Here is a 17489-nt window from a genome sequence, read left to right on the forward strand (position 1 = left end):
TTGAGCTCTCTGACCAACAACCATCATCAATTATATGAGGCAAGCCAAGAAACACAGTATCGTTAAATTTGCTGTGCTTGATGTCTAAAGGTCTTTACAACACTAAACCCACTGCATTTCCTAAACAAATACAAAAAAGTCAGATTTACACCGTCTTCTCTGCTTTGTGTATTTTTGTTGGAGGGTCTGTGTGAATCATCAGGATTTGTAAGTGCTGCTATTAACTGGAGGGCTGGGTCCTGCCAAGTCAAACAACAGTGCCAGACAAGTGCTCACAATAATCAAATTATCATTTCTTCCAGAAGTACGGGAACCCTTGTCTGTCTCTCCCTCTCTCTATAACACAACAAATGTAGCTAATATACTTTTGTCATTCCAGATGACTTCATGTAAGTGGAGTGGAGCCAGAGCAAAGTACAGAGAGAGCCAAAGTACAGTCAGTGACCGAAAGTGCAAAAACATTATGTATTTTATACGTTTTGAGTTATTTAGTTTTTTTAAAATCTTCTTCGTATCACACAGAGGGGGAAAAAAGTACGATTTTACAGAATCCAGACATTTAACAAGTGTTTGTTTCTCTGAACACTTTTGGGCTTTTAGAATTTAAATTTGTCTCATCTCATCCCTTGGTAAGTTCAAACTGCCATTAGATATGCAATAAGTTTTTCATGTTAATTAGTCTCCAACTAGCCATAGGCAAAAGAAAACATTTTTAACTGGTGAGGGAAGGCAAGAGCAAACTAAATTATACCACAGATGAACGCTATGCTAACCTACTTCTCTTTATTGTATCTCATCATCACATGCGCCACTCTTTTCACAACCCTCTCTTCATTATAAGCTTCTTTCAGACATACCCCCCTTTACATTCATCTGATGGAATACTGTAATATAACTTGCTAGAAGGTCCATGTATATAATGAAATGAAATGATGTCCTTTGTACTGAGTATTGTTAAACTGAAAGAGACTTATATTTGTTACCATCAGGTCTCAACATGGCACTAAATGCTTCCAGACAAGGCCTGCATTTTATTTTGACATCTAGAAAAGTGCTTTATCACCTACACCTGTAAAGTCAGTGAAGGGGAAACTCTAAGTACATGCAGGTGTAGAAGCCACTCTTCCACCTGCGTTCAACCAAACCAGCTGGAAAGTTACACGAGAACACACGAGGGCTGCGGTTTCAATCAGTGACGGCATCATTTATTTTAGCCTCATCAACAGTGACATGTTGCGAAAGGTTCAATATGGGATGACCCTGCCTCACGAGATGACATGCTGTCAGAGATAAGCCAGCTCTTCTGACGCGGCTTGTGAAAGACACAAACAAAGAGGCAGGCCTGCTGCGCCTTCATCCGTCAAGTCTTTACACATTGTTTTACTCCCAGTCAGGCACTTTGGTTTCCAGGATTAGTTTTCCTTTCACCTAGCCCACATCTGTCATCTTTACACAAAAGCACATTTCTGCAATCACTGGTGGCTCGTCCTGCAAAATAAACAATGTGTGGTTACATAAAAGAGAGGGGGATGATTGTGGTATCATATATACAGAAGATGCATGGCAGAGAGAGGAGCTGTTAGGACATGGCTGCGTCATATTTGCTGGTTGATTTGACAAAAATAAGCATCTCTAAATTAATTTTCATTCATTACTTTAGCTGCTCTGCCTGACATCTAGAATGACAGCAAATTTTGCTATCTAATGGCGCATTGGGACCTCATTCCCCGGTCAAGAGCTACTGTGAAATTCAATCCATCACCTGTGGACAGTCTCTCATAACCCTGCAAATGTCAGAGGCTCTTTAGTGTTTCCACCACAGAACGTAAATGCAGTTTTCCTGATGGACTACAAAGATAGCCTCTCTCTTCCAGGACACCGCATCTGATTTGCTTCTGAGGTGACAGTTAGATTGGCCAGCTCCTTCTATGAGTCAACCTGTTTGAGAGGTGTTAGCAGCCTCAAGGCTCTGCAATCAGACTTCATTCTCTTGTCCTTCAGGGAAGTCCCACAGAGGGCCCCTCTTGATTAAAGCTCTGCTGTGACTGACTCATACAATCTGAGTCCTGCAGGCTTCACAACAGCTGGAATTACTCAGTTAGTCAGGCCTCCTTCCTGATGTCAAGTAAAGTCCTGCTGTGTGCCTGTGTGTGTGTATATATGTGTTGTGTACATACAGTATGAAAGTGACAGCTAACCTTAGGGACCTGGGACATGGATATATATTAAACAACCTTCCTGGCTTTGTGGATTTCAACCCCATGGGGACAGCTTCAGTCTGCCCTAAAGATGATCCCGCCAAACCCCAGCAATATTGTATTTTCCCAGTTCAAGGCCAGGCACAGTCAATCACCTGCTACCTCGGGCACCTAAGCAGAGATGTCACTATATCTGAAAGGCTAAAATTATGGATGTGTTCATAGTTTATCACTTTATCACAACACATCAGAAAACAGCAGGAGGAAATCACTCCTATGACAATGCTGCATGTGCATACGTGTGCATGTCATCCACATCATTTGTGGGCATGTTGTATTCCTCTGTAGTATATGTGCATATGAGATTTATAGCAACAACAACTCATCATTTTGTCTGTCTCAGCTTCATTAGCTGGCTGGAAGGTGGGAGAGGAAAATCTTAAATTGTTGTCATCATGCTTGCAGAGGTGTGAAACCACTAAGTCAGCCCTGCCTGCCTTGTTCCTGTCATGTATGATGTATCCCAGTGGTGATTCCTGCAGGGCGGATTATCACATGATACGGCTTCTATTTCAAGTCTTTCTACATCAAAGGCGTTCAAAATGTTGCCCAGGGTCATCCTCCACTCTTCTACTTCTGCGCTGACCTCAGAGCAGCCTCAGGATGGTGAACAGATGATATATCTCAAAACACAAAGGCACATGCAAGAAGTCGCTCTGAATAAATGCAAAGAAACTTTTGAAAATAAAGTGACTACAATTCATGTCAAATGGTCTTTCACGATCAATTGTCATTACTTGATTTCAAATGCTTAATATTTACAACATCTGAGGGATTAAAGTTGCATTGATCCATATTTTTATAGTGTTTTTTATTAACTCGTGGGTCAAATAACTTTTGTGTATGTAAATGTCAGGTAAATGTCACTATGCGCAAACCCGCAGGGAATTATCTTCTTGCTCTCCCTAACTCTAAGGAGAGTTTTAGTATCTTCTAGTTCATCATTTTGGTGTTGTGTGCATAGCTTGTTTTACTTGGCTGTAAGTGACAAATAAGAAGTTTATGCAGGTTTCATGTATTTAAAGGTGGATTGTAAACCTACAGCTAAATCATACCTTCTATCTTTGTTGTTCCAGTCAAGTCATTATTCAATCCCTCTTTCAGAATCTGCATTTAATGTATGGCTTGTGGTAAGTTCTGTATTAATTTTGTCTTTGGCAAATTGTAAGAAACACTGAGCTGTAGAATAACAGCCTGTGAGTTCCTGTGACAAGAGTCTTCAACACATCTAACCATTAGTCATGACAAAGCAAAGCACCCACCTAAGTGAAAAAAACTACTCCAAATTTATGCTGACAGTGAGCACAGTGAGCAATTAAGTAAAATGGGTGACATAAAATGAGCAACATAATGCAACAGCTGGAAGGAGAGGGATATAAAGTGATATGAAGACAGGTAGTGTGGCTGATCTGAAATGGCAGTGGGAGCAGTTTTTGAAGGTGTAGGCATGACTGTGTGTGTGTGTGTGTGTTTGTGTGTAGCACTATCCCAGCTGAATGGATGAGAGAGACACTACCAGGGCCCATGCTAATTTACAATATGAAAGGGCTGCATACACAAGCTGTACACAATGTCTTTGAGTGACAAAACTTAATCCACCATAGAATTTTAATTCAATCTTTATGTAGCAAGGATTATAGTATTTCCAAGGGGGCACAATGAATAATCTCATTCACTGCATGAAAACTGGTGAAATGGAGAGAATATACTGTAAATGTTATTGATCCTGGAGGGGAAATTTGGTCATCAAAGCGTTGGCTGAGTGAAAATGTGATGCTGGATCTAAATTGAAGTAAAAAGGGGCTTTAAGATAAAATGCCTACAATTGTAACAAAACCTTTTTCAGCAATAACTAAAACAAAATTTGTTCTACAACTGCTATTATGTATTGAAAGGCTTACAAGGTATAAAAAGGAATAGAGAGAATTACCACTTCTATTTCTATATCCGTTGTCTCCCAAGCTAGTGCTTTAATTGAGAATCCAAGGCTGAAAAAAAAAAACACGTCTCCTCAAATGCCAGATAGAATAAGGAGTGAAAGCCAAGGAAAGGCCTCAGATATGAAAGCCCAAGGGCTTATCCAAGGAAAGGCAAAGGTTCATGAAGCGTTGCACACAGAAATGCAATGCACAGAGCTGACACAATTGGCCATTGAGCGTCACAAAGGGCCATGTCTAGTCTAGATGATGTGTTTCTATCTCGACCTTCGGTAGCGTTCCACCCCTCTGAACAAGCCCCTGTTTGTGGGGGCAGATGTCAGTCAGTTGGCCCCCTGAGGAACAGGAGCCCCTGCTCTGTAGGCAGCCCTGTGTATGGTCTGACTGTAAAAAGACAGTAGAAATGACTTAAGTAGGGCTAAGGAGAATCCTGGTTTTTGATTGAAGTGGTCCTTGAAGCAGTGTTTCAAAGGAGAGGCTCCAATCAGACAAAACCTTGGGGTAGCTTGGCAAGTGGGCCTCTGCTATTTGATATTCATGTGTGTTCCTTTATCTGATAAGGCCACTTGTTTTTTCCGCTCTGGAAACAGTAATTTATTAAGACAGAGTATGTTGAATATGGCATCAGGACTTGGAGTTATGAACTATGAATGCCACTTGCTATCAAAGGGAACAGCATACACACAAAGTGGGGAAGAAAGAATATAGATTCCTGCATACTCAAGACACTAAATATCCACCCCCAGTAGCCTGGAGATACCAGTGTCAATCAACACAGTGCACAATTACAATCAAATGTGCTATCTATGGGACGTGTGACCCCTGCTCTATTTTTACAACAGCAGAGGGGATGACAGCTCTGAATCTCCAGGGAGAAGAAGTATGTGTATACATTCTCTCACATCAAAGCCTCAGCCATACTATCCAGTGCTATGTCTTTGTGGTATGTATGCTAAGCTACCTAGCATACCTTGATGATACACAACAGTGTGCCTCCCCCCTCCATGCTCTCCCAACTGCTTATGTGTAAGCATGGGGGCCAAACATTGGTCAGATATAGATAGCCTTTGTTTGTAGTTATTCCACTACTTCAGGGAAGGCTTTACTGTGCACATGGACAGGAAGGTAACCTCTGAAAAGGACCTGTTTACAATAAATATGAGGACACATGAGGACATATGTGGAAAGTGAAAGCACCAAAATGTGACGTCATCTAAAAATACCTTAACACCTTAAGCCATCAAAGAAAAAATAGTGATGAGATAAGTGATAAGAGGGAAAATCTCAATCATGGATGTTTTAATAAGTGACTGTACCGAAATACACAAACCTGACATGAGAATAACTGAAGACAAGTTTTTAAAAGATTTTTGGTGGTCAGTTTGTGGTATTTTGTAAAATATACAAGTTCATATAGAACCAACCATGTCCTCTGTAAAAACACCTTATCAGGGCTGAATTAACCCACTAGCAGCACTCACCAATTAACATGCTTACTAATTAATATGTTATTTTGATCCAAACAAAACCCAGGTTTTTAACATAAGTTGTTAAGTCATGTTGGGCTAAGTCATGGCTGGGAACCAATCATATTCAATCATATATCCTATTATATACTGTTTTTTAAACTCTTTTCCATTTCAGCTTATATTAATCAGTTAAACAAATGACTGTTAACTAACTGCTAGTCAGTACACCTGGGGCCTTTGGAGCCCCTGAGGGTGTGGGTCCAGTCCCCGGGTTAGTTTCCCCACTTTGCCTGCTTTGTATTTCAGCTCTGCACCTTTTTCTTCTTCAACCATCTTACCTAGCAGCTGCACTCCACGGGTCAGACCGTAAACATCAATGAGGGCCCAGAGAGGCTCAGCTGTGCGGACTCCACTGAAGAACAGCATGGGACTGGACTCATTTATGCGGTAGAAGACTCTGCCCTTCTTGTCAACCCAAAAGGCGATAACGTTGCCCTCATTGGCAAACTCCTCAGGCAGGGCCTTGGCCCAGAAGCCACTCTGGGACACGAGGTCGGGGCAGGCGTACTTGGGCAGGTTGTCTGGGTTTATCCTGGATGGGTCTTTGGAGGTGAAGCCCAGGCGCAGAGCCCCACTCCAGCAGCACTGCTTTTTAGTAATCTGGGGAGAGGACAGCCAGGTGGGTTTACAGGTTTTAAGATTTAATTATTTCCCTTAAATTAGCTAAATAGTGCTGTCATTTGTCAAGGAAACTGTAAATCAGCCCATCTTTCAACTTCTACTTCCTATCTGATTCTGCATGGTTTCTGTTCTGATACAGACAGTTTAGTTGAGTCTGCATTCTAAGTGTCAACCTAACATGAAAACAGTCCAATAGTTTTGACAGTTTAAAAGCTCTTAGACCTTTAAGAACTCAAGTGCTCCAATATAATACCTTGAGGCGGACTTGCTCATATAGCGCTATGGGTCTGTTACTGAAGGTGATGGCGTTGCAGAAGCTGGCCTGCCTCTTGACTATCTTCTGGGCAAGGTCCATGACAATTTGGGAACCCTTGGCATTTGGATGGAAGAGAAGTGGGCTGATGGGAAGAGGCCCACCGACACTGCCACACTGGATAGGCAGGCACCTCTTGGGTTTGTGATGACACCGGTGTGACGTGGAAGGGAAGGGGCCACCAAGGGAGTCTGAGGCAGAGTAAAACAAGAGAAGAAAAAGAGCACAAAGAAAGATGAGTTTCCGCAAAACAAAATGTCCTAATTAGGAGCAGGAGGTTAGGTTTATCCACTGTAATTAGTGTCTGATGTTTTTGTTTCAAATCTGCTGAAAAGCTTGCATCACAGAAAATAACATCAGATATTACTGCATAATCTAAGATTTCTGAGTTCTCGTATTTGGGGCTTAGTTGATTATTTGTGAACAATGGAGTAATAAACTAATCAGCAATAATCACATTGGGCCCTGCAGGGTGAAAATCAAATCTCCATGCAGGTCAAGATTGCAACACAAGACAAAAAATATGCTCTTCAGTTACTAACAAACTGCAAAGTTCCCAGACAAACAGTCCTTTAGAAATCCAATAGATGCAGTGAGTTTGTCCATGTCTACTGTGAGCCATTTGGATAGGCATCTGTCACTACAAGCTTTTAGCAGAAGGCATGTGTTGGCTGGCAGCATTATGCAGTTTCAACACATTACATACTGCAAACATACAGTACTAACAACATGATCAAAACTGAGATTAGGACATTATTGTTGTATAAAAAAAAAGGAGCCCAATAAATACCAACCAACCAAAAAAATCACAAGTTCCCAAGAGGACTAAATATCACATATTACACTCTGTCATGTGCTTCATCCCAAAAACCCAGCAGCTCTATGGCTGCTTGCCAAGAGTCAAGAAGACATGCAGAGGAGGACTTGACTGACTCGATAATTACATGCATGGGCAGTAAAGGTGTCTGAATGGAGTCTGGGAGAGAGTGGCTGAAGAGGGTATGACCATAGCGCTCAAGCAGGCACTAGAAACAACATATACTGGGGCAATTTCACAGATTTTCCAGAGCTGGTTACTGCCAGATTAAAATGACTAAATTAGTATTCTGAGGCTGAACTGAGTTGAATCTTTTGGCTTTAAGAGAAAATCACAAAAATTCAGAAATTTGATACTCCTCCAATATGTAATATATTATCATTCTGGGGGTGGTAAATGATTTCCAGAAGTTTCAGGATTTGTGTTTGCACATTCCAGCATTTTGTGGTGGAGCAGTTTAATTTGACTTTTTGTATGTGTGTCCACTTTCTCTCAACTTGTCTGGTATTATTTTTGCATCAGTTAGTAATCCACATTTTCCTCAGACTTCTCACCTGGGTATTTTGTATCTGGCAGGATTTTACCTGTAGGCCCAGAAAGCAATAATGCTAGCAATAGCAATTATGTTTGCAGGTTGGAGTGCAGGAGTCCCACTCTTGACTCAAAGTACAACATGTCTTGCAGCTGTGATGCATTATAGACTGTTCAGGCTACTGTCAGAGGAGAAACTGGCATGTCTATCTCTTCTCTGACTGGTTTCTCCCTGTGTGACTTGTTGCCTAGAAAGAAATCCCATCTCCTCAAATCTGAGGAAGTGATACATAAGCATAAACATCTGAAAATCCTAATGTTTACCCTTAACATATCAGTTAGTTGATTTTTTTCTGTTTATTTCTGTAATCAAACTCCAGTCAGCTATGTTGGGAACATTTCAACACCAAATGCTTGGCCATCTACCTATGGGGATTAAAAAAAAACACACAGACCATCAATCAACAAGATGAAATCTGAGATATGTTTTTGCTTCTGATAACACTGAGAGTGCTGAATCATTCATTCTACCCTATGGCAGTTGCCTGCTCACAAAAATAAAGAAAAATTATAGTTAATATTGAGTTTATGGTGCTTTGGACTCTATAGCTGCTGTTATAATCACAGTTATAATAACAGCTGTCTGATTTTAACAAAGCTTACTGATTCATGTGACAAACAGATGAAAGCTAACACTGTGATAGCAGCAGATGTCCTGTGGAGTGCTGATAAGGCCATGCAGTTAGTCCTAGAAAACAGCACGCTCTGTGATCCTTTTCTTTCTTTGTCTCCCTCTTTTCCCTCTTCTCTGTGTTTATTTAGTAATAACCCTTGCAGCTTTTCACCCTGTAAGCATGTCTACCGTTTAATCTGGCCCCAATCTAAGAGCATCGTTGAGGCCTTTTGTCTTAGGCAGAGCCGCAGGAGAGCAGTTGTTGAATGTGCCGCGCATGGTCCATGGCAGATTGAGCTGAATGCATTACCGGGCTCTAAAAAGGCGCAGCTGCTGTAGAGGAGAAACAGGCTATGTGTGAATTCATGTTCCTTAGCAACCCCTCGTATCTAAAGGTCTTGATCAGGGCACTCTTTCACTCCGCAGCTATCAGCTAGGATACAACAGATGCCTTTTGTTTACTCAGACACAACAAAATGATATTTATAGTCTCAGATTCTTGCTTTCTGCAGCTCCACTTGTGTGTGTTTTTCTAGTCCATTCAAAGTTTACTGGCAAAACTAACATCTTACTTTATTTTTATTGCTCTTATAGATCTAATCTAATTTGGCTATTATTCATTTTCTCCTTCAAGGTGGGCAAAATATGATGATTTAAATCACACTCACCATACTATCATAGACTTTTATTGAACACTGCTGATATGGATACAGTTTCCTCACAACCTAATTCTAACATTAAATAAGAGCTTCAGAAGATTGGTAGACAACATTCAGAATTCTTATTGTGTCTGTTTATTCAATAATGAAAAAGTATAACTGCTAAGTGTTTTGTTTGTATTCTATGTTCATGAACATCCCCTCACCGATCTTGTGATGCAGGCAATGTTCTGCACTTGGACAATTATAGCCCTCAACTTTACTGTTTTGGTTCACTCTGACCACTCTCAACCTTGTTTCCAGCTGCAGCAGGAAGGTGTTTCCAGAAAATAAAACACTCCCTGTCCAGCACCAAACAACAGCAAATAAGCAAATAGCAAGTGAACATAGTGGAGCATTTGGCAGCTAAAGACCAAGATATTTCTTTCAGCAGAGAAAATGTTGGACTTACATTAATCTGGGGGACAGAAACACGACTGCAAATGAATGCTAGAGTTGCTTGTGTTTGCTGGATGTATAAATAGGCAGCTGTCTGCTAACAGAAATTAATTTCTACTCTGAAATTAACTGAGGGAAATATTCTTAAAGGGTAAAGCTGCCTTGCTACACATATAGCATCTTGTAGAACACCTTCTATAACACCATGCAGCAGGTAGTGTGTGTTACTCTACAGTGAGAAAAGGCTGAGGTGTACAAGAAAATTCTTGCTGTATGAAAAAATTGCTACAGTTTTTAAATCCTACCTTAGAGGAGAATAAGATAATAAGCCTTCAAAGTAAACATCATGGGTCAGATTTTATTTGTGTACCATGAAACACAACACCAACACCACCCCATATGGTGTTTTGCCTGAGGTCTATAGTATGTCTCAGCCCAGCCTTATGGTATGTGACAGCAAAATATGGGTTAAGCTTTATATTTACTTCATAGAAATGTAGCAAAATATTCTATTCATGGGTGGGAAGACAATTTTCTCTCATAGCAGTTCTAGTGTTTAAGATTCAGTGTGTACTCTTAAATCCCCATGTTGTAGTTTTAAGTTATTAGACCAAAGCAGCCTCGAGCCTAACGGCTGGTCTCAGTCCTCCAATTAGTTCAGTAACACAAATCCTGGAGTATGCTCATGTCCTAAGAGCCTGAGATGTGACCCCTTGATGTAAACGGCTTGAAACTGGCTCCTGTTAACATCAATCTGACAGCTGCCTCCTATAAACCCCTGTTTGTGCACACAGCTTTATGTTTGTGTTATCTGGGCAAAAGCAGTTTTAACAGCCTCGCAGGAGCCATTTTGCCAAAGGTCAAGGATGTCTTATTATGAACAAACAGGGTAAAAAGCTTGTATTCCTCTGCCCCAGAGTCTAGAGGTCTTTATCCCAGTAATAACACACAACAGCTCCAATCCCTCATCACAATACACAGGCTTGTGAGTGGCTAATACCTGTCATACCCCAGTGAACATCTCTATGGAGCAGCAAGCTAATCTCTCACTATTTCATTTGGCTGACGACAGCAAGAGGTGAACAGTGTGCGTTCTTAAGGGTGCACATGTTTCTGTGCAGTGTGTGTTTTATCTGTAGACTTGTCTTACTGTTGACCATCAGCTAAGTGGTTTACCACGCAAATAGGATTTTACAGATGGGAGAATAGTATTCAAATATTTGCATATTTGCCCAGTACATGGTAGGCAAATTACTTCCTGGTTTCAGGGAACAATTGTAAAACCTGTTTTCCAAAAACTGGCTAAACTGTATTATGGTACATGGAACTGAAATATGGTGAGTTGTAAAGAATACTAAACAACATATAAAGATGAAGCATTTTGAATTGTTTGTGTTTCTTTGGTGATCTAAACTTTCTGTCACGCTCTATGGCTCTAAGCTGCAAACCCAGCCTTGTGTCTCCTAGGTATGTTTAAACAAACCTTGACTAGTATTTGCAGATACTGTTGACCCAGTTCTCCACCATATTTAACAATTATGCCTAATTTTAGAACTATGGAAACATGATAAGTCCTGGGGCATTCAGTCACAACAGCCTATATGTGCTTATGAAGCACAGGTAGCCCACATACCAACCCACTCCCTGTACTTGTTGCTATGTAAAGCCCAGCTTAACGCTCATCCTTGGAGACAGGCACACACACAAACACAGCTTGTGTGGATCTGTGATGGCCTCTCCTGTTAAATCTTTAAACCGATCATAAGAATATGCAAGCATGCAGGCTGCTGTGTATCAGATTCTTGCATTTCAAATTAAACTCATCATTGCGTGCAGATGAAGTCATCAGCGTAAATTATTGTTAATGTACTGCCGTACTTTAGATCCATCAACAAAACAATATGTTAAAAAAACATAATGTCATATGTCAGGTGGACTGTTCTGCAATTTTGTTCTTTTGGAAAAAATCATTATCAACTCAGGAAAGATAAAAGCATGCAGCTGCTCTTTTTTAAAGGTTACCAATGTAAAATGACTACTCTTCCTACTCTTTATTTGATGTTGCTCTCAGTAAATCCATTGACAGTGTCATTTACAACACAGCCAACAAGCCTGGAGGGTAATGACAAACAACATCTTAATGATGTTTACATAGCAGAGTCTGGATGATCTATTCAATCCCACTGACTCATGACAAAAAAAGCATTTCAGTCTGATGTAACACCAACTGTGAAATGAATCACGCAATAATAGCAATGATTAATTACACACATTATCATTTAGGCTTAGATGCTTAAAAATACAGCTAAGCCAAGGCTTTATGTGCTATATGGACTAACAGAAGCTCACAGCTTATGTATGGTGCCTTTAACAGTGTAGTTCACAGAGTATTACATTTCTTCTTACTGATCTCTAAAGTTCCTTGCATGTGCATTTATGTACATGTGACAGATGCTACACAGATACAGGCAGTGTGCATGAAACCCAATAGTCTGTGCATGGCTCAGTGACAGGGAGACTACTACTGCTGTGGCAGTGATAGTAACTGTAGCTGTGGCTGGTATTCTACCTGGGGACAGGTACTGGGAGCTCATTACAAGCTCATCACTCATTATGCTGGTGGTAAACGAAAGGGCCTGAAGTGCTGCTAGGCAACATCATGACAAATCTATTGGTTCAAGGTTGATGCACTGATAGATGACTCGTACCCATGGTAGCGTGGTGGGGGTTTCCATAATGACATCGATCACAGCAGCCTCAGGTGATCCTGTAATTTAAAACTATTTATTCTAGAACATGCTATTTGGTGACTGCTGTTTGCCATATGGTACATCCTAATAGTGTCACAATCAGACTTTTTTCTAACTTTATTCAGTCAGCTTATGGTGTTCATATTAGTAGATTTTTGACAAGAGTTGTTTGGTTTTGCCCTTACCAATCCGTAATAGTATCTGTCCAGCTGGTATTATATTCAGTGACACAGAGGCTGCAGTAGCTGGTTGTAGGGACTGTTAACTTAGGTTTTTCACAAAAATGGAAGCAATATGGTGATTTAAGAGTTATTATTTCAGTATGTCTGCTTACAAAAACCTGAACAGCTGCAGCAATCTCCATCCAATTTTCTGTCACTATTTTTAAGGATGTAGATGGATAGCTAGTTACCATGTAAAATGTAAAAACTGGATTTCACATAATGGCTGTTAGCAGTGGAGTGGAGAGACTGGTATAAATTCCCGAGTAAAACAAGTACTGCTTCTTAAAATGAGAAACTGAGTGGTGAGTATGACATGACACATATAAACGCTGTGTACACCTACATTATGTTGAATTTAAAAGGCAATAAGCTACTGTTATTGACTCCAGACCCCTTCAAGGCCTTTACTTGGTGTTTATTAACTATTGTCTCTAAATCAATCAATGCAGCACTACCATAAATGAAACTCAACAGTTCCTGCAGAAATTTCACATTAAAAGCTTACAAGTAAAATGAAGGATGCAAGACTTTTAATGTAAAACATGAGCAGGAGGTGTGAAGTTGCATTCACGGTAGCTTAACATGGATTGACAGAAAACAGCAAGTCAAATAATTTCAATTAATTAGTGAACAGTATTTGTGTTAGAGAAGAGAAATCAGACTGTGAACAACATGAGTCTACATTGATTAAGGCAACGGATAAACATAGAGAATGTTAGTAAGGAGATTGGGAATAATAGCCAGTCTAAACAGAGGTTCTCTCTGGCGCTAAAGTAAACAAAGCCTCTGTCCGAATATTTACAGTATGATGACGTCTCCATTATTTATTGACCTGTTTGAATTACAGAGTAATTTGGAGGTGTTGGTAGTGATTCAGAGGTCAGGCACAGGGCTAAAAGTGTAACTGTGATTATTTTCATTATCCAGAGTTGAACTGTTGAATGTTTTTCCAATTACTAGATTGTTTAGTCCATAAGAATGAAAATGTCCCTAACATCTTCCCTTTGTCCATGGTAATGTCTACACATTGCTTGATTTGATCAAACAATAGGTGAAAAGCCAAAATGTGTTCTTTTTACAATAATACAAATCTGAGAAATGCTGTAAATCCTCACATTTAAGAAGCTGCAGCCAGCAAGTGTTTGGCATTTTCCTCAAAATAAATGATTAATCCAATACTGCAATTCTTATTGATTCCTTTTCTTTAAATTAAGCAACTACTCCTGTGAACAGAATTGTAATGCTTCATTCTCTCTACAGTATATGGACGCTTGTTTGCGCATGTTAGAAATATACTAGTCTATGTAACCTAAAGGAATATGCTCTAGTTTCCTATCCTGGGCTTACACTACTATAGAGACATTCTGCCATCAATAATTCACACTGTGACGACCTGGCAATGAAAGGTGAGACAGCGGAGATGATGAAGTCTGGCTGACATCACCCACTACAGCCCACTAGTCTTTCTGCTGTTACCACATTCTCTTCATGAGAAGGATTACACAACAGTAATCAATAAACAATAATATGGCAAGGCCACATACAGTGCAGCACAATGTGATCCAATGATGCTTCTTTGGCAGTGAAAGAGAGCAGGCTGGTGGAGAGGCGTAATGATATGCAGTGTATATTGACTGAAAGCATCCAAGATGCTATTCAGTACTGGCTGGAAGTCATTATGTGGGCGCTGCCTTCAAGGTGACCTGTCATGAGGATGAGGATGAAAGGACTGGTGCAGACACACACAGACAGAACACACCTTTTGCATGCTTGCTGGACAAAGAGGATGGTTGGAGTTGGACTTATGCATATGTGAAGGGATCTACACCCTGTGTGCTGATGTAGGTGACAGACTGTTGACCCCAAGCATGCTGCCTTAACTCAAAAGTAAGAAATACATGCACGACACTGACACATGCTCTTAACAATGCCACTTGACCATGACCAGACATATGTTTCTGTCACTCCATGGCAACAGTCAAGGCCTGATTAAACCCTCGTCTTTCTAGCTATTGCTCTCACAGACACAAAGAGAAAGAAAGAAAGAAATAGGAAATATTCTCAATGGTGGCTTGTGGCTTGCATGCTTTATTAACTATCTATTCTCTTTATTTGGTATTCGATAACCTGAGGCATATCCCATGACATTACTGAGATCTGATCTGTTCTAAGAAGTGAAGAAACTTCACTTTGTTATATGGCAGCTCTTCAGCTCAGTATAACTTTGCACTTGGATACTGAATCCAATTCATTTCAAATGGAGCCAGACGCTCCATCGAATCAGCCTGTGCAGCCTCAGACACTGGCCCACTTTCAGTCAATCGGGAGCACAGAAGTGGAGCTCCCACACACTCGGCAGACTCAATTATGCAACCGACTCAGCAAACACTGTTTGGATGTGCTCTGGTGCTTCCCACCTGAGAACAACAGCCTGCAGAGATACAACTTTAGAAAGCATGATCTGTTCCTAGGTAGCTGACACATTTCTTATTCTTAAATGTAAATGGCGGTAATGATAACAGTTCTCTGAGTAACAGATTTCATTTTAGGAATGTTTGGTTCTTTGAAAGCTGCATTTCCTCAAAGCACACATATAGAGCAATGTCTCAATGGAAAGGTTCCAATATGATTCTCTGGTATCTTAAATTTAGATTTAAGAAAGAAAGAAGCAGCAGAAACAATCAAATGCTTTCTATCAATGGCTGTGGGTCGCCATAGCAACAACTGTTCTTTAACATTAAATTCCGTTTAACCCTCTCATCTTCCCACTGGGCTTAACAGACTCTTCTCCTTCACCTGTAAACACAACTTTTCAGAATATGAGTTAGCAGTGATTATCACGCAGCTGTCCTTTGTCTTACTGACTTATTAAGTAGGTCAACAGCTTGTTGTTTAGGAATAACTGGCATAGTTATGAATAACTGCTACGGACATTTCACAGTCATATTACTCTACAGAGAGAACTAAGCTACATTATAGTTGATATGATAAACAAATCTCTCTGTAGTTTAATGTTATTTATGAGGTGAGCCATCAGGTAATGATTAATGTGTACTGTGTACTGTTTATTGTACTAAAAGTAATTTCAAGGAGTGTTAAGATCTTGATCCCAGAGAGAAGGTTCTGTAGTCTCCTCTTCCTGCTGTCTTAGTCTGTCCCTCTTTAACTAATTGGATTAATCTTGGGGCTTTAATTAGAACGATCAGGTGGTCAAAACCAGGAGAGGCTGAAGGAGCGGGCACTCGGCTTAACTCCCACAGGTTCACCTCTATAACATCATAATGCTCATCAAGATGCTAATAATAAGTCTTCTAGTTATGGAGTTAGCTATATTATACTATTGACACTGTTACATTGTTCTTACTTGGCAGGCTGAAATCAAACTATTAATAATAATTATATATATATATATATATATATATATATATATACACACACACACACAGTTCATTAATGTGAATATATATATATATATATATATATATATATATGAGTGTGTGGCTGAGGCTGGTCTTGTTTTATCCATAACCCTACACAGTAGCTACACTGTTGACTTCCACTGTTTATTAACTGAAAGTAAACCCACAGAAAGCTAACCTGAAGCTCTACAGTAGGCCTACAAACCAACAGAGTTGTATTCAAACACAAAACCCTAAGCACAAATCGTTAAAAAGTCAACACTGACCTACTTCAGGCTGAAATCAAACTACTATACAGAAACAGAATGCAGTGGGTATTGGATGATTGGAAATCAATGTATCGATTTCCTAAAGCACAGCTGCACACGCTGTCTCTTTATTAATGAGGGGAAACCACAATCACAGAACAGAGAAGTGGGAAACCCCACAACTTCCCATCCCTCACCGAATATGACATGTTCATGTTCCTGAGCCCACACAATGTAAACAGCTTATGGCAGTTTAATATGGGCATATAGGTCTTCGTTAGAGCGCGAGGAAGTGGTGACATTCTGTTAGTTACAGGGAATTAATCAGTAGTGGACACAGCTGTGCGTCTCGAGACCTCTATTCTAATTACCCGAGTGACGTAACTGTGACCAAAGAATAGGCTATAGTAGCATTATGGTACCTGATAACACAGGCTGTACATCTAGCAGTGCTAGTAGTCGTCAATGAATTAAACATTTAATCACAACAAATAACAGAGCTGAACATTTAGATGTGAACAATAAAGCGTACATTTCACTATATACCAAAAAACACGTATGCCTTACCGTAAAAGGCATTTCGCGTTATCTGGCCACCCATTGCTTTATTCCTTTAGAGTCCGCTTATCTCCTCTATGGATTATTCAGATGCTCTCGTTGCACAGCCCTGTGCTCGTGACATGATTGCACGTTCGCATCCGAAGGTAGCCTATCGCTTCTCTCCTCCGATTAGATGCAAACACTGGAAAGACGGACCCACACCACACCTCCGTCTTGTGAGCGCAGGAACACATCCGTGAAGGCAACTCCCCCCCCGCACCCCACCACCACCATTCACTGAGCGCTCTCTCCGCCTGGGTTCCACTCACTCACACTCAGCATTTACATAAAAGGTGGAGACTCAGGCTGAGCGGCTTTTAACGCTGTCACTGCCGCACTGAGCTGCCAAGACATGGAGTATGTATGTAGCATGAGGTGGGGGAGTGACAAAGAAATAAACATAAATAAACATTTAATTATGTATGACAGATTTATTAACCTGTATTTCATTTTTGTCTTTTTTTTCTCGGTA

At 40.4% G+C, this 17489-nt stretch overlaps 1 protein-coding gene across 1 annotated transcript in view; it reads right to left on the minus strand.

Moving 5' to 3' along the window:
• The window catches only part of neurl1aa (neuralized E3 ubiquitin protein ligase 1Aa), a 39376-nt gene extending 22139 nt beyond the window's left edge, over positions 1-17237 (minus strand). Inside the window, 3 exon segments of the mRNA XM_051070890.1 lie at positions 6003-6324; positions 6599-6849; positions 16985-17237. Of these exon segments, the coding sequence (XP_050926847.1) occupies positions 6003-6324; positions 6599-6849; positions 16985-17018 (607 nt within the window). The 5' untranslated portion in view covers positions 17019-17237.
• Between the last annotated feature and the right edge of the window lie 252 nt (positions 17238-17489).

Source organism: Lates calcarifer, linkage group LG5, assembly GCF_001640805.2.
Source record: "Lates calcarifer isolate ASB-BC8 linkage group LG5, TLL_Latcal_v3, whole genome shotgun sequence".
NCBI lineage: Eukaryota > Metazoa > Chordata > Actinopteri > Centropomidae > Lates > Lates calcarifer.